Consider the following 22,598-nt stretch of genomic DNA (forward strand, 5'->3'; position numbering starts at 1 on the left):
CTGTCTCCACCCCAGCTCTTAAAGCCTTGAATACTAAATAGGAAATACCCCAACACTTTTTCTGCCTTCGGTAACGGAGTTACATGTAGCCTCCTTGCACCTGGATCAGTAGGAGGAAATGCAAAATGGCCCCGTATTGGCTTTTGAGTGAGCGCCATCTTGTGCTTGAATCTGGAACAACAGGTTCTCAACACCGAGCTGAACGACAAGTATAGAACGGTGGAAGATCTCATTGCCAAGAAGACAGAAGAGTCGGCTGAGGCTAGGAGGAAAGCCAACATGTTGCAAGATGAAGCTAAAGCCTTGCTGGCTCAAGCGAACAGCAAGCTCCAGCTGCTCAAAGGTAAGGCTATTTGAGGCGGTAAACTCTCATCTTTGAAGTGATTTCACGCTGTTAAGCTGGCTATTCAGCAGCAGCAGGGGAAAAAAGGGAAGTCAATTGTTACTCTTATGAGCACTACATAGTCTTTTGAATCAAAGAATTCTACAAAAAAAGCTGAAACTTGCAAGTGAGCCAAAACCTTCTAGTACGGCACCTATCACTCCTCAAAAACCACTACAGGAAAAGAGCATAACTACTACACTTAGAATGAGGACTAACCCATTTAAGTAGGACCCTCCATCTTGAAATACTACTTCCTCCACTCCACCCTGGAAAGCTATGTCAGTTCCAATTCACTGATTATTTTAACATGTATTATCAACAATTAAATGTGATTGAAATACAAGAGGACATAACTACCAGGGAGGGAGTTAAGTTTTCCTTCTGTTTTTCCTGGGCTTATTCTTCCCTTTATCTGCTCTTGCAGTTACAGTGGTTCACTCAGTAGTCTTAACCATAGCAAGCCCAAATATTCCACTGTTCTGTAAGAGCCATATGGACCAGAGAATGACAGTTATTTTTGAATGTGAATCAAAGTATACTTTTGGGTTCCACTTGCAGAAATGACTTCCTTGTTGCTTTATGTCCCAGTGATAAGGAAACAAAGAAAGGTGCCGTCCCAGCCTTTGGCTTTTTACTTTTGTCTCGAGTCAGATTCTCTTCCACACAAAATGTGAACAGTTTAATCTGTAACTACGACTACTCACGTAGTTACACAGTATGTTTTCATGCAGGGAACTAATTAAGCTGATTTCCCTTCCTTTGCTAACAGACTTGGAAAATACGTATGAAAACAATCAAAAAGTTCTGGAAGACAAAGCCAAGCAGTTGGTGGAGCTGGAAGAGACAGTGCGCTCCCTCTTACAGACAATCAGTCAGAAGGTTGCTGTTTATAGCACTTGCTTATAAATAGGAACAAGAACGCCTGTGTTCAGGATGAATTTTACAAGTATTACTCTAGTTTTTTGACATTTTGCTAAGACCTGATAAAATGAACAGGTTTTATGTCGACTTTCAAGTCACAGAGCCAAAGACAAGTAACTTTTTGATGTTGAAAATAAACAGTACTTTTGTATCACTGTATGTACCCAGTGTGACTCATTAAGTTCCTTCCTATTTTCAGTAGCTGAAATGGTACCTCAATTAATCTTATAGCAAGTCTTGGCTTTAAACTGGATAGAGAGCTAATAAAATCTTGGCCCCAACTATGTGCTTCTAAATAAAAGACCCCAATTACTACGATATGTACGACAGTCACTCAGAACAAGAGTGCATGTCAGCGAAAAACACCGAGGAGTCCTTGTGTGTTTAAGCTAGCATTTATACCATTGTACTCCAAAAGGATTAATTTACCCTGCATGATGTCCATTCAGGCTTAACAGCAGCTTCATGTCCCTGATTATGAAATGCTTGATATGTGAAGTGGAAACGGAGGTTAGCACTGAAGGGGTGAATGTAGTTTACATTTCAAGCACCAAATTTATGTAATGGATCAAGCCTTTCTGGAAAAGGAACTGTAGAAGTTCCATGGGCACTTAATGTGAATTACATAAGGAGCTGGACACAGACAGCTGAGAACAGCGTGCACTTAACAAAACACAAATCAGACTTCTTTTCCAAAGCGCAGGACTGACATCCAGTTCACCATGCTTAAGCTCAAAGTTAACTGTAGAGCACTTTCAGACAATTAGTACTGCACAAACTGATCCACAAGATCCATCAGCTACACAAATCAACATCCAAAACTGCAACATGCAGCTATACATCCTGAGCTCTGACCTCAGGAACACATCTGTGTATATACTCTGATCGGCACCTTGCCTAACATCATCAAGTCAGTCAAGACAACTGTGGCAGGATCTATCACCACATATGCAAACATAAGAGCAGTTTGCTTAAATAGGTACCACTAAGTGCCATAGGTTCCAAATGCTACACCACAGCAATCGATTACCGTACCAGCATCATACACCCTTTCATTGCCAGTATACTTGGCAGCTGGTAAAGACACACTTTCGAATTGCAACATTCAGACTTGACTGCCACCACATCATTGCAGGTGGCTCAGTAGCTCATCTTACTTACACCTTTACAAACACTCTTTGTACACTTAAATAGAACAGGAATGACAGTAAGAATTAAAAACATAGTACCACTTTTAAGGCCCTGAATTTTGAGTGTCTGGGAAACAAATCTTTTCAGTATAATTTTAGTAGTGGTATTGATTAAAGTTTCCCTGACTTTCCAAACTTCATTTAACATGAGCAAAATGAGAAAGGAGAATTTGTAACTGATAAACCTTAAGGTTGAGCTGCAGTAAGAATGCCCTAAGTACTGATGGAGGTGAAAGTGGACACAAAGCTGCTTCTGAAAGAGTGGGGCTTCCAGGAAGAACTTGCAAAGCACACAGAACAACAACAGCATTTACCTGCAACAGGTAGGAGTGATTCCAAAATACCAAGATCCACTAGAGTAATAAAATTTTTCTTCCCTCACTATTGTCTCACCTTTGCTTTCCCTTCAGAAACTTTCTACTAACACCTGACAGCAGATCCATACTAATTCATTTAATGCAGCATATCCATGAATCCGATTCTCAGCCTGGTGATAAGGTATGGTCACTGCATTTAAAACAGGAGCTAAAAAAAACAAAACCACAACAAAAACCCAAGGTGAAGTGCAGTATCACTGGTGTTTGTTGATTAACTGATACCTTAATAAAACAATAATGCTGGCATACATTTCCATCACTGAGTATGGGTACTGGATCAATACTTGGGTAAGCCACTCTAAAGCACGGCAGAAGGATCACACAATCTCGTGCATGCACAAAACCACAAATAAGTTTTGCACCTTTTTCTGAATGTACTTTTCTCATTCCATTGGCATAATGGAAAAGGACATGCACAACACCAGCAGGTGAGATCTTCTTTGAGGAAGAACAACCTAATGACAAAACAGAACTGACACCCTGCCAAGTGAAACTTAGAATGAGGGTGCTGGACGTGGGTGCATTCCAGTATACATGAAAAGGATCTTCCAAAGATGCCATTTGTTTGCAAGTTTCTTCACGTATTCAACAACCTTGACTCTACAGGTAGCAACAGGATCATTCAGCAAACAAAAAATCCAAGAAGACCCTCCAGCCAGGTCAAAATTTTATTAAGCTCTCTTTTCACAGAAGAGACAGAAAGAGAGCACAAAATAGAAAAGAGAAGGGCAGAGAGTATGTCTTCATTTTGCGGAGCTGATGCTGCGGCCGTTTTATGTGAAAGGTGCAAAATAACCCTTATGTCATAGCATTTGACAGCCAGCACTGCTTTGCTACCCAGTTTTAGTGTTTCAAGAGTTGGACAATGGAAGCTTTAAAGGCAAAAAAATCCTTTAAGTAGCAGTAAGATTACCTTTTCCTCAGTCTTTCATTTCTCCTTGAGCACTCAATTTTTTCCCCCTGATGAGTTATCAATATGAAAACATAACATGAACAATCACACACACACTGTAGTTTTCCCTTTAAAAAGTCAATATAATTTTAATTGATTTATATGAGCCCCACTTTTCCCAACATCTTAACACAACTAGGTCAAAACAAGTTTTGGTACTTGTATGCAAGAAGTAGGTTAAATACTGAAGTTAATCATTTCAGAACGAAACACATTTTTGTGCGGAAGTGACAGTGGCATTTGTAAGTGCCAGCATTCAACTGGTTTAGCCTACCACTACTTCAAATAAGAAAATACCAGGTAGGCAGGACACTTACCCAGAATTCTGCCCAGCACACCTGATAATCCCATGCAGCAGCACAATGTTTGGCTTGGTAAAAGAGACAAGTTCCGTGAGGGCGGTTTCCTGCCACATTCATTGTGTAAATAAACATGTAATTTTAAGTATTTAATTTACAGAGACCGAGTAATTCTGCTTGTTCCAACCTCTACTTATTTATATACTTGATGTTTAAAAATGAAGTGATTCACTTAGTCCTCAAGACTCAGCCTTCCACAAGGGCCCACAGTTCATTTTCAGGGATGTACTATACAGGTACAAAGGTCTGCTCTTTCATTTTAGAAGTTGATAGCTTTGCCAAAAGATGCTGCTAAGTTTGCTTCCCTGAAGGCTTCTGACACTGTCTGTAGAGAGCAAATGCACAATGGTACAAGTCATTAACAGTTACATGTAATGGCAGCATGTCTGTGTAACCCTGGCGTTCAACAGTCTGGTTAGTAAACACAACTTACCGGGTGGGCATGGCAAACTCTGGCTACGTCTTCACATGATGCCCCATATTCCATAGCAAGGGCAGCTTCATTAACCATTTCACCAGCACCCTGTAATTTAAAGGCATTTGTAATTAGCACAAATCTTCATGCAGTGGTCCAGGTTCTTCTGAATCGGTACCAGCTTGTAAACAAACATGTTTTGCTAAAAAAAGGGAAGTTGTATTGTAACTAGCACTTCAGCTGTCTTTTAATGCAAGTTGTAAGTACTTAATCTATGTGCTGACTGTGCTAAAGCCTAGTGTAAATCTAAACACAATTCCTAACAAGAATATTTGTCCTCTCATTACTGAGAGTTCTGCAAAATCTGGGCATTTTTTTCACTCTAAGATACTGATTGGGTAATAGTCACATTCTCAAAGTTGCAATGTACACTGCTGAAACCTCCCCAAAACTTTAATGCCCTCCAAGAAAGCTAAATAACAGCTAAAAGCCTGTTATTATATCTGCACCCTCACTTTTATTATGTGTATTGACTCTGAGAACATTTATTTGATGAATCAAAAATACTGAAACCTCCTGCTACATTTTTAGCATTCAGATCTGTAATCAACACTTCTGCCTAACCCTTTTCCAATGAAGAAAATTGGTCTGTCTCACAGCGACAAACCTAGGTTGTGCTTTAAGGCATGTTGACTTTCAAATGACTGACACGAGAGAAAGTAACCAGCAGAACTATGTCCTACCAGAAATCATGAGAATGGGATTTGCTAACAGAACACCTACCCACTGCTCTTGATAGTTTATCCATTCACAGGAATAAAATTTCCAGAAAAAAAAAGAACAGTTTTAGCATCTCCCTTACAGAAAACTCTTAGAGATGCACAGAAGCGCTTCTGCACGTGTTTAGGGCAAAACAAAAGCAACAAAAGGAAAAAAAAAAAGAGGTTTTGAAACTAAGAAATGAACCAGAGAGAGATTTCACTTTGGAATGTGTGGGAGAGCAGGAAAATGATACTTTTCCCAAATGGAATTTTCTGATTTCTCATCTTTACAAAGGACTTGAAAGTTCTCCAAGATTTGGTAACCACAGCATACAGTTAACAGCTTTGTTGAAGTCTGAAGTTCAGAAAGGGGAGATAAAAAAAATACCAATTAAAAAACCCCCAGTCTGTTCTTCTCCCTCAACTTGCAGAACTTCAGTAAACAATTTTTGCTGTTCTCTCAAATAAGCTGTCTCAATGCCAAAGTAAGAGAAAAGTGGGAACGAAGGAGGGCAGGGCTGCAGAAGATAGCAAACAAAAAATCATTACAGTGGACTCAATCTCCTTTCTTTTTACATGCACCACTTCTTTCAACTTGACAGCTACTTTGCAACAGTTCAACACTTAGAGACCTTTACAAGGCCAAGACAGCAGCAGAATTTACAATACTTACTGAGCCTAAAATGTGAGCACCCAACATCCTGTCTGTTGACTTCTGACTAAGTATTTTCACCATGCCATCTGTGTCAGCATTTGTCTTCGCTCTGCTGTTTGCAGCAAATGGAAATTTCCCAATTTTGTATTCTACACCCTACAAAACAGATGTGTTACTGAATTTATGACCAACAAGAACAATGTACTTACTGAATAGTCTGTATAGTTAGAACCAGAAAGATAATACAAAACCAAAAGACACAAGACACGCAGAAATGCATAAGAACACCACCGAAAGGAGCATAAGGAGGCATTATAGAAAGACTAAACTGGCAAATGAACAATATGAACTTTGCAGAATAGATGTCATTAAAGAGAACTATGGCCCTTGGGAGAGCAGAGTGCAGAAGGGAATCATTCAATCTTATGCCCTGTGCCCTAAGTGACAAGTTCAGGTGCACAAGTTCTTCACAAAGTAGCTCAACTGCTGGACAATGAAACCATGCCCAAGGTGGAAAGGCATATTTTTTCTGACAAGGGAACAAATAGGTACCTCTTCTTTCAGCTGTTCTTCTGATTTGCCAACCCAGGCCACTTCAGGGTGAGTGTATATCACGGAGGGTACGCAGTTATAGTCAATGTGAACCGCTCCCCCAGCCATCCCTTCTACGCAAAGAATGCCTTCATCCTCAGCTTTGTGGGCCAGCATAGGTCCAGCAACTACATCACCAATAGCATAGATGCTATCAGACCAATGAAACAGAACAAGACACTGTTTAAAAACATCCTAGCACACCCAGGCTACCTTATGTAACAGTTTGAAATGAGTTACTGAAAACCAATCAAAACAGCTTAACATATCAAATTTCAAACTAAATACAAAGTATACAAGAGCAGTTACCACAGAGCCACCACACTTCAAGAAGTACTAGCGACAAGAAATGGTCACACACATTACAAAACTTCAAGGCTTGAATAAAATCTTTAGTTCCTGAAATAAACAGATCTTGAGATTTCCTTCCTGAAAAGAAAGTTACTTCCTGCAATTAAAAACAAAACCAAAGGGCTTCAGCAGGTTAAACTTAAAGAGTTCTGCTTAAAAAAAAATTAAAAATAAAATTTAAAAAATTTAGTCTTACATACTTTGGAATTTTGGTTTGGAATCTGTTATTGACTGGGATTCTCCCCCTCTTGTCAAGTTCAATTCCAATATCCTCCAGACCTAAATTTTTTGTAAATGGACGTCTACCGATGCAAACTAGGAGCACATCACAAGTTATCACTTCAGCCTTGCCACCAGCAGCAGCTTCAACACTGTAGAGAAACAAGTAGCAAACATGTTAAGCTCTGAACTTTCAGCATTGTATTTCTCTGACTAGTAACTAACATAATTTAGATGTTGACCTATTGGCTGGATCTGGCATCCAAAACACTTGCATTCCAGACTGTGCCTTGTTTCTTCCTTTCATGAGTTGAGGAGCAGGAGAGGGAGGAGCAGGCTTATTAACTCTTACTACATTTGTTTACTGAAAACTCTAATCAAAACAGATTAACGTATCAAATTTCAAAATAAATACAAAGTATACAAGAGCAGTTACCACAGAATCACCACACTTCAAGAAGCACTAGTGACAAGAAATAGTCACACAGATGATAGACAGATCCAGAGATTTAGGGTACATATTCACTACCAAATAGCATGACCTGACAGGATCAAATCTGTGCAGCAAAATAATTTGTGCTGAGTACTCGACAGCCAAGCTGTATGTATTTTGGAGTGGAGTAGAGCAATGTACTCTGAGCAAGCCTTCTTTTGGCCCAAGAATTAAACACCTGTTAGCTGCTGCCCTGCATCAGGTGCATTCCTCAAGTGCGTGTTTGTGTTTAACTGCATGCAGAAGTTTAATTCATGTGCTTTCAGAGCACAAGAACCAAAGCACGGTTAAGTGTGGATAAGTAGGGAAGGGTGTTTCAAAAGCATACTCCTGAACCAAAACAAAATCTCTGTGTAGAAACAACTACATGAGATCCAACCAGTATCCACATGGTATGTAAAGGAAGCCCAAATCCAGGACTTCCACAATGCTGCAGGACACACTATCCAAAGCTATGCTGATACATGTCACCTGCTGATACATGTCAGATTCCACTGAAAAAACAAACATATTTAAGCTTACATTCGTTAAACAGCATTAAGTATTTTCTTAAAACTACAGTTCCTGTATGCATAACATCAACAAGAAAGAAATAGTGTATACATATGGACTTCTACAAAGCAAGTTTGCTTTATATATTTCTATATTAGCTGTTCACCTGCAGGTCTTCAAAGAGCTTGAGTGTGGCCATTAAAAGACACCTATGGGGTAGTCTCATTTTCTTCTGCTCAAAATAAGTAAAATCTCTGCCATGCTTATTTTAAGACAAGAAGAGGAACAGACAAAATAACCCTTCCAGTGAGTAGCCAAGAACTGAAAATGACTGTATGAACAATCATGTTATTTATGTTAATTATATCAGAAGATCACCCAGGAAAAGAAGTATTTAGAGCTTGGTTTTTATTACTGATCTCATTGTAACAACACTGGTTTATACTAGCATGCCTTCCACTCCAGTCAATGGAACCTCTTCTAACTATATACATATATATATATATGCAGTCTAAGAATCCAACAAAATTATGAGCTCTGCAAGTTATGACACAGGATAAAAATTAAATTTCACTGAAGAATTTAAAAAGTTTCATCCCAAATCCATTTTCTTTTCCTGTCACACAAAATAGTATCAGGCTGTATTTTTAAATAGGCTTGAAGGATTAGGGAGAGTAATATATATATAGCATGCACAGAATCACAGAATTGTCAGGGAAGGGACCTCAAGGATCATCTAGTGCCACTCGGTGCCATGGTCTAGTCATGAGGTCTGTGGTGACAGGTTGGACTTGATGATCTTTGAGGTCTCTTCCAACCTTGGTGATACTGTAATACACTGTAATACTGAAGTTTCAACCCCACTGCCATGGGCAGGGATGCTTTCCACTAGATCACGTCACACAGAGCCACATCCAGCCTGGCCTTAAAAGCCTCCAGGGATGGGGCTTCCACCACCTCCCTGGGCAACCTGTTCCAGTGTCTCACCACCCTTATGGTGAAGAACTTCTTCCTGACATCTAATCTAAATCTACCTCCTCTAGCTTGGATCCATTCCCCCTAGTCCTACCACTACCTGACAGCCTAAAAAAAGTCCTTCCCCAGCTTTCTTGTAGGCCCCCTTCAGATGCTGGAAGGCCACAATTCCATTAAATTACTTACGCAACATCAATTTTTCCATCCGGCCTCTTGGTAGCACCTGTAACTTTGGTGTTCAGTTTGAATTTGAATCCCTGTTTCTGAAGAATACGCTGGAAGTTTTTAGAGATCTCCATGTCAATTCCCATTCCACCTACGTGGCCCATGAATTCAACAGCTGTAACGTCCGCACCGAGGCGCTGCCAAACTGAACCCTGCAGTCAGAACAACATAAGCAAAAAGCATTTGTGAAAAGCAAACTTTGGATTCCTTTACTCTGTATTTACGACAGACTGTAGTATTTTCAAAAGCAGGATGACAACTAACAGCAAACTCATCACTTTCAAAGAAGTTGCAGTGTAGAATAAAACAAGACCAACTCGGCTAACCAGCTGCAGGAATGCTGATCCTACAAACAGCACAGTTTTTCCGGTGAGATACAGCAAGCTATGAAGTCTGAACAATTTCATTACAACTCAATCAAACATTTAACAAATCACAACACAATAAAACACAAAAAAAGTAATGCCCTGTTCCTTTGTAAATGAAATACCAAGTGTTTTAAATATTCTCTCACCAATTCCACACCAATGACTCCTGCACCAATGACAACCATCTTTTCAGGAACTTTTTTCAGTGACAGTGCACCAGTGGATGACACAATATTATCTTCATCAATCTAATAATGAAGAAATCCACGAAGGGAGGTTATAATCTCTTTTTTTTACATTACATATAAACCACACAGAATATGTGGAAAAAGTACCATTGAAAAATACATACAGTAATTCCAGGGAAGGGAGCAACTTCCGAGCCTGTGGCTATGAGTATGTTCTTTGTATTGATAACTTGTGTGCTGCCATCTTCTTTGGTTGCAGTGACCTGGTTTTTCCCAGTGATTTTTCCAAACCCAGATACATGTGTGACCTTTAGTAATCAGAACACAGTAAATTCAGATTCAAATTCCTTATCTAAGTTATGCTGCATTTAATCTGAAGCTCATTAATGCTTTAGAGAAGCTGTTACCACGTACCTTTGCATCACCACCTTAAAAGTAATTCTAAGAATCAAGGAATTATTGATTTAAAAGTTTCCTAGAAGAGAATGACTCAAATTCTCCCTTTACCAGGTCAGTTACTCAAATTAATTTATGCAGCAAGAATATTAAAGTATAAAAAGCAAGAATTCCAGATCAGAAAAAAAAAATAAATCAGGGAAACACCTCAGTATATAATCCAAACTAACCTTGTTTTGTTTAAATAAATGAGCAATGCCACCTGTTAAGGCCTTCACTGCACCACTCTTCTGTTCCATCATCTTCTCTAGGTTCAAACGGATTCCTGTAACTAAGGTTAAAAAACAAACCTGTATCAGGCATTGCAGTGCTTACAAAGGAGCTAACCTAAACACAATTAACAGCTCTGACACAGTAAGATGTTGGACAGCCCTACTAAATGCCAAGGGTTACATTCAACAACAGCTACATTAAAAAGCAGTATTAGACTTTTCCAATATCCGTGATTCAGGGTTGAAGATGCAGACACCTATCCCTGACCCTCCAACTGACAGATAAAGGATATTCTTTTTAAGTGCAAAAAGTCTTCTGACCAGAAAACTACAGTAGCCAGATCTGAATGATTAAATTTGTTTGTTGACAGAAATCATTTATGTTAAGAAGCACTGACTAGTTGCTCTACATACTCACTTTCAATTCCTCTACTGGCAAAATCTTTTCCATGGGCCAAGTGATACAAATGTGAGTTGTTCAGCAACGCCTAAAATACACACATGGAAACAGGAATTAGGGCATACATTCACAAATTAACTCATTATTATAATAATGTAAAAAAATAAGCACATGTTAAAAAAGGTGCTTGTCAAGCACAAAGTGTACACAGTATTTCTACTCAAGTGTTTTATAAACTTACATATTTAATGGAAAAGAGTTAAATTCACACCTATCCTTTTTGCACATTTCACCTCAGAAACTGGAAATGACTCCATAGAGATTGAGGGGGAAAAACAAACAAAAAACCAAGCCCAGACTTTAAGGAAAGAAAGATGATTCTGAGTGACACAGGAGAATTTCCTTATTGCCTCAGACAAGAGACTATTTGTCAATAAAGAGGGGGTACAGAAAAACTGGATGAGGAAAATCCATACTGAAATCATTGGTAAAACGTTAGCCAGCACAGACATACCTGAGTTACAACTTGTAGTTAAGTTGTTATGCTAAAGTTACTACAGCTGTGTAGCTAGTTGGAGCTGAAGCTAGATGGCCAGCTCAGGTTACTAGGCATTTGTGACTCAAAAATAAAATTAGAAGTTTTTATATGGATGTCTATAAATCAGCAGCTTGAAATGTAGAACTTCTGTAACTGCATTTTGATTAGAAATAGCAATATAGTTAGGGAGGGATCTTGGTAAGAAAAGTGATGTCTCTCACTACAGCCTTGCTGAAAATGAAATTACTGTCTTTACAACAGTGCAAATCATAGGATGTTAAGGGTTGGAAGGGACCTTCGAAGATAATCAAGTCCTGTCAGAGCAGGACGATAGAATCTAGCATAGGTCACACAGAAACACATCCAGATGGGCCTTGAAAGTCTCCAGAGAAGGAGATTCCACAACCTCCCTGGGCAGCCTGTTCCAGTACCCTGTGACACTCACAGTGAAGTTCCTCCTCATGTTGAGGTGGAACCTCCTGTGCTGTAGTTTATATCCACTGTCCCTTGTCCTACCACAGGGTGCCATGGAGAAGAGCCTCCCTCTTGACACTCAGCCCTCAGATATAAATTTATAAGTATTTATTAAATCCCCTCTCATTCTTCTCTTCTCCAGAATAAAAAGACCCAGGGCTCTCAGCCTCTCCTCACAGGGCACATGCTCCAGTCCCTCAGTCATCCTGGTAGCTCTCCATTGGACTCTCTCAAGTAGATCCTTGTCCCTCTGGAACTGAAAAGCCCAAAACTGGACACAATATTCCAAGTGGGGTCTCACCAGGACAAATTAGAGGGGGAGGAGAACCTCCCTCCATCTGCTGGACACACTCCTCTTAATGCACCCCAGGATACCATTGGCCCTCTTGGCCATAAGGGCACATTGCTGACCCATGGATTACTTTTTAACCACCAGGACTCTCAGGTCCTTCTTGTGACCACAGGGCTGCTCTCCAGCAGATCACCTCCTAACCTGTACTGGTGGAGATTATTATTCCTTCCCAGGTACAGGACTATGCACTTATCCTTGTTGAACCCTCATTAGGTTTCTTTCTGCCCAGCTCTCACTGGCTGCACAGCCCGCAGGTGTCTCAGCCAAGCCTCCCAGTTTGGTATCCTGCTGATACCAAACCTGCTGATTGTACACTTTGTCCCCTCATCAATGTCATGATGAAGGTGTTGAACAGGACCGGACTCAGAACTGATCCCTGGGGGACTCCACTAGTTACAGCTCTCCAGCTGGTCTTGGCACCATTGACCACCACTCTTTGGACTCTGTTTTGTAACCAGTTCCTAATCCATCTCACTGTCTGCTCTTCTATCCCACACTTCCTGAGCTTACTCATAAGGATGGTATGGGAGACAGTGTCAAAAGCCTTACTCAAGTCAAGGTAGACTACATCCACTGGTCTCCCTACATCTACCCACTCTGTTCAGATGTCATAGAATGCTATCAGACTAGTCAAGCATGATGTCCCCTTGGTAAATCCATGCTGACTACTCCTGATCTCCATCTTCTCTTCCAAGTGCCCAGTGATGACCTCCAGAATGAGGTCAGTGTGTGCAGACTGAAATCTGAAGAAGGCACAGTAAAAGACTCAAGGCACATTTTGAGATACCTGCCTTATATGCACATGCTTGAGTAAAACACATGCTGTCAAGAGTAAGGTAACACCATTTTTATGAGCAAGTCATCAACTTTCTCTCCCTAATTTACCCTTCTCACATAACTGTCACAACCCTGAATGTGTAACATCCAATAGAATCATGGAATCAACCAGGTTGGAAAAGACCTGAGAGATCATCAAGTCCAACCTATTACCTAGTATCTTACACCTCATGACTGACTAAACCACAGCTTCAAATACCATTTCCAATCCCTTTTTTAACACCTCCAGGGATGGTGACTCCACCACCTCCCTGGGCAGCTCATTCCAGTGGCCAACAACTCCTTCTGTGAAGAACTTTCTCCTCACCTCAAGCCTAAATTTCCCCTGGCACAGCTTGAGACTGTGTCCTCTTGTTCTAGTGCTGGTTGTCTGGGAGAAGAGACCAACCCCCACCTGGCTACAACCACAATAAGGTCTCCCCTGAGCCTCCTCTTGTCCAGGCTAAGCCACCCCAGCTCCCTCAGCCTCTCCTCGTAGGGCTTGTGCTCAAGGCCTCTCACCAGCCTCGTTGCCCTTCTCTGGACACGTCCAAGTGTCTCAATGTCCTTCTTAAATTGAGGGGCCCAGAACTGGACACAGGACTCAAGGTGTGGCCTAACCAGTGATGAGTACAGGGGCACAATGGCTTCCCTGCTCCTGTTGGCCACACTATTTCTGATGCAGGCCAGGATGGCATTGGCCTTCTTGGCCACCTGGGCACACTGCTGGCTCATGTTCAGCCAGCTGTCAACCAGTACTCCCAGGTCCCTTTCTGCCTGGCTGCTCTCCAACCATTCTGTCACCAGCCTGTTGATGACCTGTTCCATAATCTTGCCTGGCACTGAGGTCAGGCTGACAGGCCTATAGTTTGCAGGTTCCTCCATCCAGCCCTTCTTGTGGATGGGTGTCACACTGGCCAGTTTCCAGTCGTCTGGGACCTCTCCAGTGAGCCAGGACTGGTGGAAAATGAAGGGGAGCAGCTTGTCCAGCTCATCTGCCAGCTCTCTCAGTACCCTAGGATAGATCCATCCAGTCCCATGGACTTGTGAGTATCCAAGCAGCTCAGCAAGTCCCTAACTAACTCCTCATGGATTTCAGGGGGATTATACTGCTCCCTGACCCCAACTACTAGTTCAGGAGGCCAGTTATCCTGGAGTCCTCCTGCCCTACTGTTGAAAATGGAAACAAAGAAGGTATTTAGTACCTCAGCCTTTTCCTCATCTTTAGTTACAATGTTCCCCTCCAGGTCCAGTAAGGAGTGGAGGTTCTTGGCCCTCTTTTTAGCATTAATGTATTTGTAAAAATGCTGTTTATTGTCTTTCACAGAAGTGGCAGTTTAAGTTCTAACTGGGCTTTTGCCTCTCTAATTTTAATCCAACATGATCTAACAATATCCTTAAACATATCTCAAGTTGCCTCCCCCCTTTCCAAAGGTGACACACCCTCTTTTTTTCCCCTTAACTCCTTTAGGAGCTGTTTGCCCATCCAGGCCGGTTGCCTTCCCCACCGGCTCATCTTGTGGCACATGGGCACAGCCTGTTCCTGTGCCTGCAAGAGCTCCTGTTTGAAGTAGGTCCAACCCTCCTGGACCCCTTTGCTCTTACAGGCTGCTACCCAGGTTATTCTCTGAATCAGTTGCTTAAATAAGCTGAAATCTGCCCTCCAGAAGTCCAAGGTCAGGGTTCTGTTATTGCTCCTCCTTATTTCCCTGCATATTAATTAAAGACACAGCCACCACTTGACTGCAGCTCATTTGGATTCCAATTTCAATTTTTAAAGAAAGCACATTGATTTGAGAAACTCCTTCTTAATCTTTTTCCAAATGACACACACATCTGCTGCTTTTAATGAAGTCATGACAAAGTATATAAGCTTACCTTTGATGGAATACATCCAACATTCAAACAGGTTCCACCTAATGTTTCGTTTTTTTCTACACAGACAGTCTGAGGAAACATAAGGGGAGGGTGGAGAATCATTTGTTTAGTAATACTATTCTACCATTTCCTTACAATTTGTGTCACAAATTAGAACTGATGACAAAGGCCAGGCATACATCTAGTAACTCTTCCTCTGCAAGTGCTTCTGATTCCATTCCTAGATTTTTGTGGCTCAGATTTCTCCTCCTTCATTTTCTTCCTAGCTGAAAAACCACAAAATGGCTCTTTGCAACAACATTCTCTACCAGGAGAGAGCCACATTCTGCACTGCACCATTTATACTTTCATACAAGTTTAAGCACTGTCCATAAAGCAGCCTCAGTTAAAATACAACACTTGGTTCTGTCAAAGATGTTCCCCTCAGAATTAACTAAAAAAACCCTGCCAAAAACTGGGAAAAGTAAATAAAGTAAACCACACAGAAGATTCCTAAGAACAAACAGTCAAGAGCAAATAACAGATGAACAAACCAGCAGAGGTTAAAACTGCATGAAGTTGTCTTTTCTTTAAGGAAAACAAAACAGAACTCCCAAACCAGAAGTGTTTTCCTCTCTAGACATGCTACCCTGCAAGACCCATTGCTATAAAGTTGTGCCAATACCTATAAAGACAGGAAAAAAAAAAGTGAAGCAAAACCAAGCAACAATAAGGTCAATATCAGTATGGATGGAAAGCTTTCATCTCTTCCTCATTAACTTGCCAGCATCAAAATATGCAAAGGGATTAAAAAAAACAACTGACAAAACTTCAAGAAAAACAGATCACTTGGAGGGTAAGAGATCCCTGCAAACCTTTTTTACAGAAACAAAATCCCTGGCATCTCCTTTGCAAGGTACACACAATTAAAGTATTAGTTCCTTGGTTTACACTGCCAGAGCTCCAATCTGCTGAGAAGGGACTACCCAAATGAACACCTTTCATTGTTTTCTTAAACTGGTGCTTTTGTGCCAAGTAGGTGTGATGGCAAGGTGAAGAGCAGAATTCATATCAAACCACAGAAACACACAGAGACATGCTGATTCCCTCCCAGCCTACCCTCCCTCCTGCCTTAAGCATACATAGAATAATACATAGAATACATAGAATAAACCAAGTTGGAAGAGACCTTCAAGATCACCGCGTCCAACCCATCAACCAATCCAACACCACCCAAACAACTAACCCACGGCACCAAGCACCCCATCAAGTCTTCTCCTGAAAACCTCCAGTGATGGCGACTCCACCACCTCCCCAGGCAGCCCATTCCAATGGGCAATCACTCTTTCTGTATAGAACTTTTTTCCTAACATCCAGCCTGAACCTCCCCTGGCACAGCCTGAGACTGTGTTCTCTTGTTCTGGTACTGGCCACCTGGCAGAAGAGACCAACAAATGCATGAAAAATGATCCAAGCGCTTGAACAGTTGCACTGTGGATCAAACAGTGCCAGACTGCTCCTACCTTTCCCTGATAAAGGAGGAGCTTCTGTCCCATCCACCTTACATCAGCTCCACCAACAAGGCCAAGCAAAACTGTGGGAAAGCCAATGACCACAGACCATTGCTGGCATTAATGGGGGATGCTGTGGCAGTGACACAAGCACGTAAACGCTTGTGCTAGCAGATGCTGGACAAATTTCAAGGTTAAAGTGCAGTAATTCAGTAGAGCATGCTTGGGTTCTTCCATGGATGGTGTAACTAAAGAATCTTTTTTGGTCAGTCTTAAAAAAACATTCCTCAAGGACAGCACAAACATTTTTCATGTTTATTTAGTGATACAAGTGACACATGGAAGCATGTCCAATTCCATGGGATTCCCCTCTTCACATTCAAAAAGCATGTCAGTTAATATTGAGAGTCTTTTCCTTTCCTGAGTTCCCTCAGTTGGCTCTTCAGCACAGTTAAGTGGCCTTTATGTCACTGTCTGTATTTTTCCTTCTTTCTTTGTTGGATCAAATATTCCTTCCCAGCATTCTTTTCTGACCTCCTCTTCCACACCAGTATAAGCCCACTTCAATTATCACTCCCAATCAAAAGCCAACTGTCCTGAGCAGCTTTGTCAGTATCAGGATTATAGATAGTAATACTTCAAATCTCCACCTCAACTTCTGCATCATCTGGGTGAGTGGGGTGAAGACTACTGACACATCCACAGCATCTGGTAGCCCAACAGGAGAATTTCAGGTTTTCAGTATCACACAAACACCTTTTGGGTTCATTCTGCTATGTCTGAGGTCTCATCCTACCTTAAATCCAAGCTGAGCTGCTTTGATAGCAGCAACGTACCCTCCAGGACCGGAGCCAATGACTGTGACATCGGCATCAACTGAAACAGAGAACACTTGAGCTATTTTTGTTTCAATAATTAAAATATTACTTCAGGATTAGCAGTTTATCACTTTTGGAATACTCAGTGTTTGACTTTATTTATTTTTTTTAAAGCAAATTATCTACTAAAACAACATGCAACAAATTAAACTAGCTTAGCAAAGTAAATTACACCTCACATCTTAAAGTAGCTTTCTGGAAAAAGGGAAAGGTTGCCTGGAGGTATTCACTCTGCAATAAAACAGCCAGCCTTAAATTTTCCAGGGAAAATAATGTAAAATGGAATGAAGAAATGGAATTCTGTCTGACCCAGTGCTCTTGCTATAAATCCTTTAAGAACATAACCCAAGATGTCTACATAGTTTATTATTTTCCCAATATAGCTTCTATTGTTGTTTAGCACAAAATCCTTACTGAATGCCATAAAATCAGCATTCTTTAGAAGAGAAAATATGGCTGAAAGATAGTTATACAACCTCTAATTGATTATAAACACAGCAGATGCTATGAACTTCATGCTTAATTCATATCTTGCAACCACAATCTCTATTAGAATATTAATTACCATCACTGTTCTTAAGTTATATAAAGTTCAACTTCCATTTATAGCTTTAGCTTGCTATCGAGTAAGAAAATAAGCCACTAATCTTTATCTGAAAATCCTTGCTGCCATGCATTTCACATTTACCTGGAAGTCTAGTTTCCAAGTTGCAAGAACTGCTTTGGGTTTTTTGTGGATTTTTGGGCTTTGGGTTGGGCTTTTGAGCAACAAAATTCTTCACAATTAATTACCTTGATCAGCATAGGTCCTCTGTGACACTGCACAAATTCCCTGGAGACCATGATGAATTCGATCAAAATGGCTCCTCTAGAAAGGGGGGAAAAAAATCTTAGATTTAAGATTTGAAGTCTACCCTGGAAGAAAATTCAACCATACAATTACAGTCACCAGTTAACCAAAACAGGATCAACACAACTGAGGCAAACACAGAGGACATGGACTGGAACAAGTTAGAAGCAGCTCTGCCATTCACCTGCTCTGCAACCTCAACCCAGTTAGGCCTGTTTTCATTTCAGCCTAGCCTCAGGCTGCTTTTAACTACTCGAACTTTCAACCCTTCTCACAGGGCTCTCAAACCTCTTAATGACATAAAGTGGACAGTCACAGGAGCTCATCAAGAGTCTTATTCCATAATCATCCCCTCTGGCCACTTCCTATGGATAGGCAACACCTCAGAGGTGGTTCTAGAGAACAAGATTTTTAAACTGTAATGAGACAGCACAACTACCACAAGCATCTCACGGGCTGATCACCCTGTAACTGCAGCAGAGGCTGTCCTGGAAATACTTCTGAAGGCCGCAGTGCTGCCCGAAATGCAGGAAGAGATCCTGTGACAGCTGTCAATTTCCACAGCCACAGAAGCATCCGCCCTCACTCCCGACTCCCCCGGGCCGCTCTCTCCGGCCGAAGGTGGGGCATGCCGCAGCACCCTCCCGCGCTCTCGGGGCACTAACAAATCACAGGGAAGCAGGGCCAAAACCCCCGACCTCAACACTCCTGGAGCGGTGTGTGACGCATGCGGCCAGGCGACAGCGCGGACACCGTGTCACTTAGGCGGAGACCAGGGCGCGCTGGGCTAGGAGCGGCTCTCTTTCCCCGCGCCAAGAGGCGAAGGCAGAGAAGCAAGGAAAACGCAGCCAAACCCCACGCCGCCCGCCGCCGTGCCCGCTCCACGGCGCCTGCTCCAGCTCCGCCCTCTGCCCGCTGCCGGGGAGAGGTGGGGGGCCATAAGGAAGGCCCAGGCCCAAGCTCCCGAACGCAGCGTGGCTCAGCTACCTACGCCGAACCGCCCACCCCGCAGTAATGCCGGCCCCTGCCAGCACCGTACCCGAGCGAGGGCGCAGGAGACACGTCCCCAGCGCTGCATGGCCACGGCCGCCGGCCTTCACCCCTCCGCCGCAAACCCAAGGACTCTACGGACTCGCGCAGGCGCGGTGGGGCGCGACAGCGCCCCCTGGCGCAGACGGCAGTGCGGTACAGCGCAGCGAACGGAGCTCGGGGGCGGAGCGGTGCAAATGAGGCGGTTGCGGCGCAGGGCGCCGCCGGCAGTGCTTCCGGCGGGCGATGGTGGTTGGAGGTCGTACACCTAATGAGCCAACGTAAAACTTGGGAGCAAACACAGAAAGTCAAAATATTTCGTTTTTCAGAATGAAACATCATTCTTCTAAATGTCAGTGAAATGTACCTACATTCCATTATTAAGACAAAAATATAAACATTTAACTTCGGAAAGAATTTCAAGTGGCTTGACATTACTGCCTTTAATGTATTTAATCAAGGGGGAAAATTGAACAAGAGTATTTTTATAATTAACAAGAGATTTTTATAATTAACAATTTAATGGTATTTGTATTCTTCCAGACTATTTGATCTTTGCGGTCTCTTCCAACCTTGGTGATTCTGTGTGATTCTGTGATTCTACTTATTCTCTAAAACAAAGGGTTGCACACCCCACAGTCCTCTGCTATTTGCACTTCAGCACCCCAGTATTTGAAAACAAATCCTTCAGTGACTGTGGAGGCAAGGCACCAAATTCCACCTGATTTAGGACATGTGCAATATTCTGTTCAATTTATGCTAAAAAAAATCTGTATGTAAATTTTGATAAGTAATATGCAATATAGTTCATAATTCAGATTGCCTGTCTTGCCCAGAAGGCAAAATATTTTCTGTAAGAAAGTGTTCTCAAGTTTCCTAGACTAATTTCTTGCCTTAAATCAGTATTTCCATCAGATGGCAGTGTTCTGTTACTTCCTACATTGAGAAGCACATCACCAAACGCAAATATTGAGGCGTAATGTTCATAGAAGCACATCACCAAACACAAATATTGAGGCATAATGTTCATAAATGCAGGCTTTCTGATTATAGCAAGCTTAAATTATTTAGTGAAACTACCTCGGAGAAGAGCAATTCCCCCATTAAATACAGTCAGACCTGTCAGAAGTGCACCAACTAATGAGTGTGCCAAGGCCTAGTCATGGTGTGTGAAAGGCACCTGTGTTCAAAATAAAAGGCCATATTCAGTGGGCAGGATTCCTATTCTATCTATGTAAGTATTTATCTGATTGCACCTCCACTGGAGACTGGATGTGCCCCATATATTTAAATCCCTAACTCTCACTGGATAATGAGAAAGTATTCTGGAATTCCTGATGTTTGCAGCAGAAGTGCCATGGTCCCATCATTTCCTCCTGTCTTTGCTAATGAGCCAACAAAAGAGAATAAGAGCAAAAATCCTCCTCCTGTAGCTAACTGAAAGTACTCAGCCAACATTTCTTAATTCTCCGTGGCTTCTCTCTTGGCTTGCCAGTCGTGGTGCACAACAGGTTACCAGAGCTCTCCCCTCTGCAGTTAGTGTTTGGCACTGTGTGAGGATTTTTGGAGAATTATTTTTTTTCAAGCTTAGGTCTGAATGCCATGAGCATGCTGCTATTGCTGGCAACAAACTAGACTATCTTCTGCAACAACAAATGGCATGAGACTGAAGGGCATGCTTTGGGCACATCTTGATAAGAGTGCAATGTTTGGGTTGCAAGCACAAGAACAGGACAGAGCAGTGCAGATGGTTGCTTGTCCCTGTTCCCCCTCAGAGGGGGAAGCCAAATCCTCAGCAGAGCTGCTGGATAGTCCCATGGGGAAATCTCCACAGAGATGCAATCTCTATTTGCACTCCCTGTGTCTCAACCAAAGGGCTCAGCCATGGGCTGTTGCTGCACCATGAAGTTCTCTCAAATTAGAGAAGGTGCTGGTGATTACCCTGGGCACTGAAGAGAAAGGGGCTTTTGTGGTGATTGCTTCAGGACCCAGGAGTAGCAGAAGGGTGTAGAGAACCTGAAGAAATTCAGAAAGCATCAAAGTATGTCTTGGTGGATGGGGGATGTGGGGAGGTAAAGGGGCACAGGGGTGTGCAGCACTGGACTTTATCCCATTCACCATGGGCCTTACCCTCTAAACAGCCTTACCCATTAACTGTGAGTCACTCTGGATCATGGTAGCTGGGACTACCTTTCTGAACTTTCCCGGAGACTTTGATGGAATTTGGAGTTGTTAAAATATTTTCTTACACCTCAGGACCATAAAGATCAGATGCTCAGTAGATTGCATCCAGGACTGTAGCAGTTGTAAACCACAGTCACCCAAGTACTTTTTGTTCTGTTGCACCGGCATGACTCTAATTCACCTTTCTTTGGTGGTGGCACTCCTTTCATGAACACTGAGGTTACAGTACTTGGGTAACACTCCTACTTTTTATTGCATTCATTAGTATGCATTCTGTGATTCTGTGTCAGGAAAATAAACTGCATCCTGAAATCTTCTAACTAGCTGCACTGTAAACAAGAATCAGCTCTGACTTGGAACTAGAGGAAAGTTGAAGGCACATACTCAAGTCAACAGAGGGCAACATGACTGCACAGACTAAAAGAGATCTATGAGGGTGCCCTTGAAAGAAGACCATACAAAAAAACTAGAACATTGCATTTCTTTGAAGTACTATTTTCTTGCATTACAAATATATCTATGCACACGTGTTTATTTGTATAGATTAAGATTATAACATGATCAGTCTAGACAGGATATTACACCGGCTCTGACTTGAGAAAAAAAAAGAACTGGAAGCATCCAAGGATTAGGTGGTGGCCATCAGTGTTTTGCACCATATTTGACAAAACACATTTTCAGATGATTCCTCCTATCTTTGGTAAATAATTTTGGTAAACTCCTCTCTTTGGTGATAGTGAGCATCATGGCAGGGCAAGATATATCTGGAAAGAGACAGCGGTGGCATTTGGTTGTGCAGCCCTGTCCAGAGCAGGGTACTGTATTGCTTTCCAAACTGCTCAGCTTAATGCTCTGGTTACAAAAGTCTCCAACCACTGAGGCATTAATGCAAGATGAATAGAGGAGTAGAGAGAAAGCTACAGCACGTCCATGATCTCTGTTTCAGTTTCTGCACCAATATGTGGGCAACGTGGGACAAATAAAAAGGAGAAAGGCATGTGGGACAGCGTGAGATGCAAAATAGCAGCATGCCTGAGATTCACTGAAGAGGCAGGACAAATGTCCCAAAAGCATATCAGGAGTCTTGGTATGTACTCTGCTCTGCAGATATTTTACAAAGATCT

At 42.0% G+C, this 22,598-nt stretch overlaps 2 protein-coding genes across 2 annotated transcripts in view; one reads left to right on the forward strand and one right to left on the reverse strand.

Annotated features, from left to right (window-relative positions):
• Positions 1-1,575, forward strand: part of LAMB1 (laminin subunit beta 1) — a 43,289-nt gene extending 41,714 nt beyond the window's left edge. The window contains exons 30-31 of the mRNA XM_009910182.2: positions 184-343; positions 1,155-1,575. Coding sequence (XP_009908484.2) covers positions 184-343; positions 1,155-1,291 — 297 coding nt within the window. The 3' untranslated portion in view covers positions 1,292-1,575. The remainder of the gene's footprint in view (positions 1-183; positions 344-1,154) is intronic.
• Positions 1,576-3,690: 2,115 nt separating this feature from the next.
• DLD (dihydrolipoamide dehydrogenase) lies at positions 3,691-19,412 on the reverse strand. The gene is made up of 14 exons (XM_009910179.2): positions 19,301-19,412; positions 18,204-18,279; positions 17,330-17,409; positions 15,044-15,112; positions 11,004-11,073; positions 10,544-10,644; positions 10,082-10,225; positions 9,876-9,977; positions 9,323-9,513; positions 7,158-7,328; positions 6,568-6,757; positions 6,034-6,171; positions 4,618-4,707; positions 3,691-4,509 (listed from the first exon to the last, which is right to left on the reverse strand). Exons 1-14 carry the CDS (start codon positions 19,337-19,339, stop codon positions 4,444-4,446), a joined length of 1,527 nt encoding a protein of 508 aa, XP_009908481.2. The 5' UTR covers positions 19,340-19,412; the 3' UTR covers positions 3,691-4,443.
• Between the last annotated feature and the right edge of the window lie 3,186 nt (positions 19,413-22,598).

Source organism: Dryobates pubescens, chromosome Z (genome assembly GCF_014839835.1).
Source record: "Dryobates pubescens isolate bDryPub1 chromosome Z, bDryPub1.pri, whole genome shotgun sequence".
Classification (NCBI taxonomy): domain Eukaryota; kingdom Metazoa; phylum Chordata; class Aves; order Piciformes; family Picidae; genus Dryobates; species Dryobates pubescens.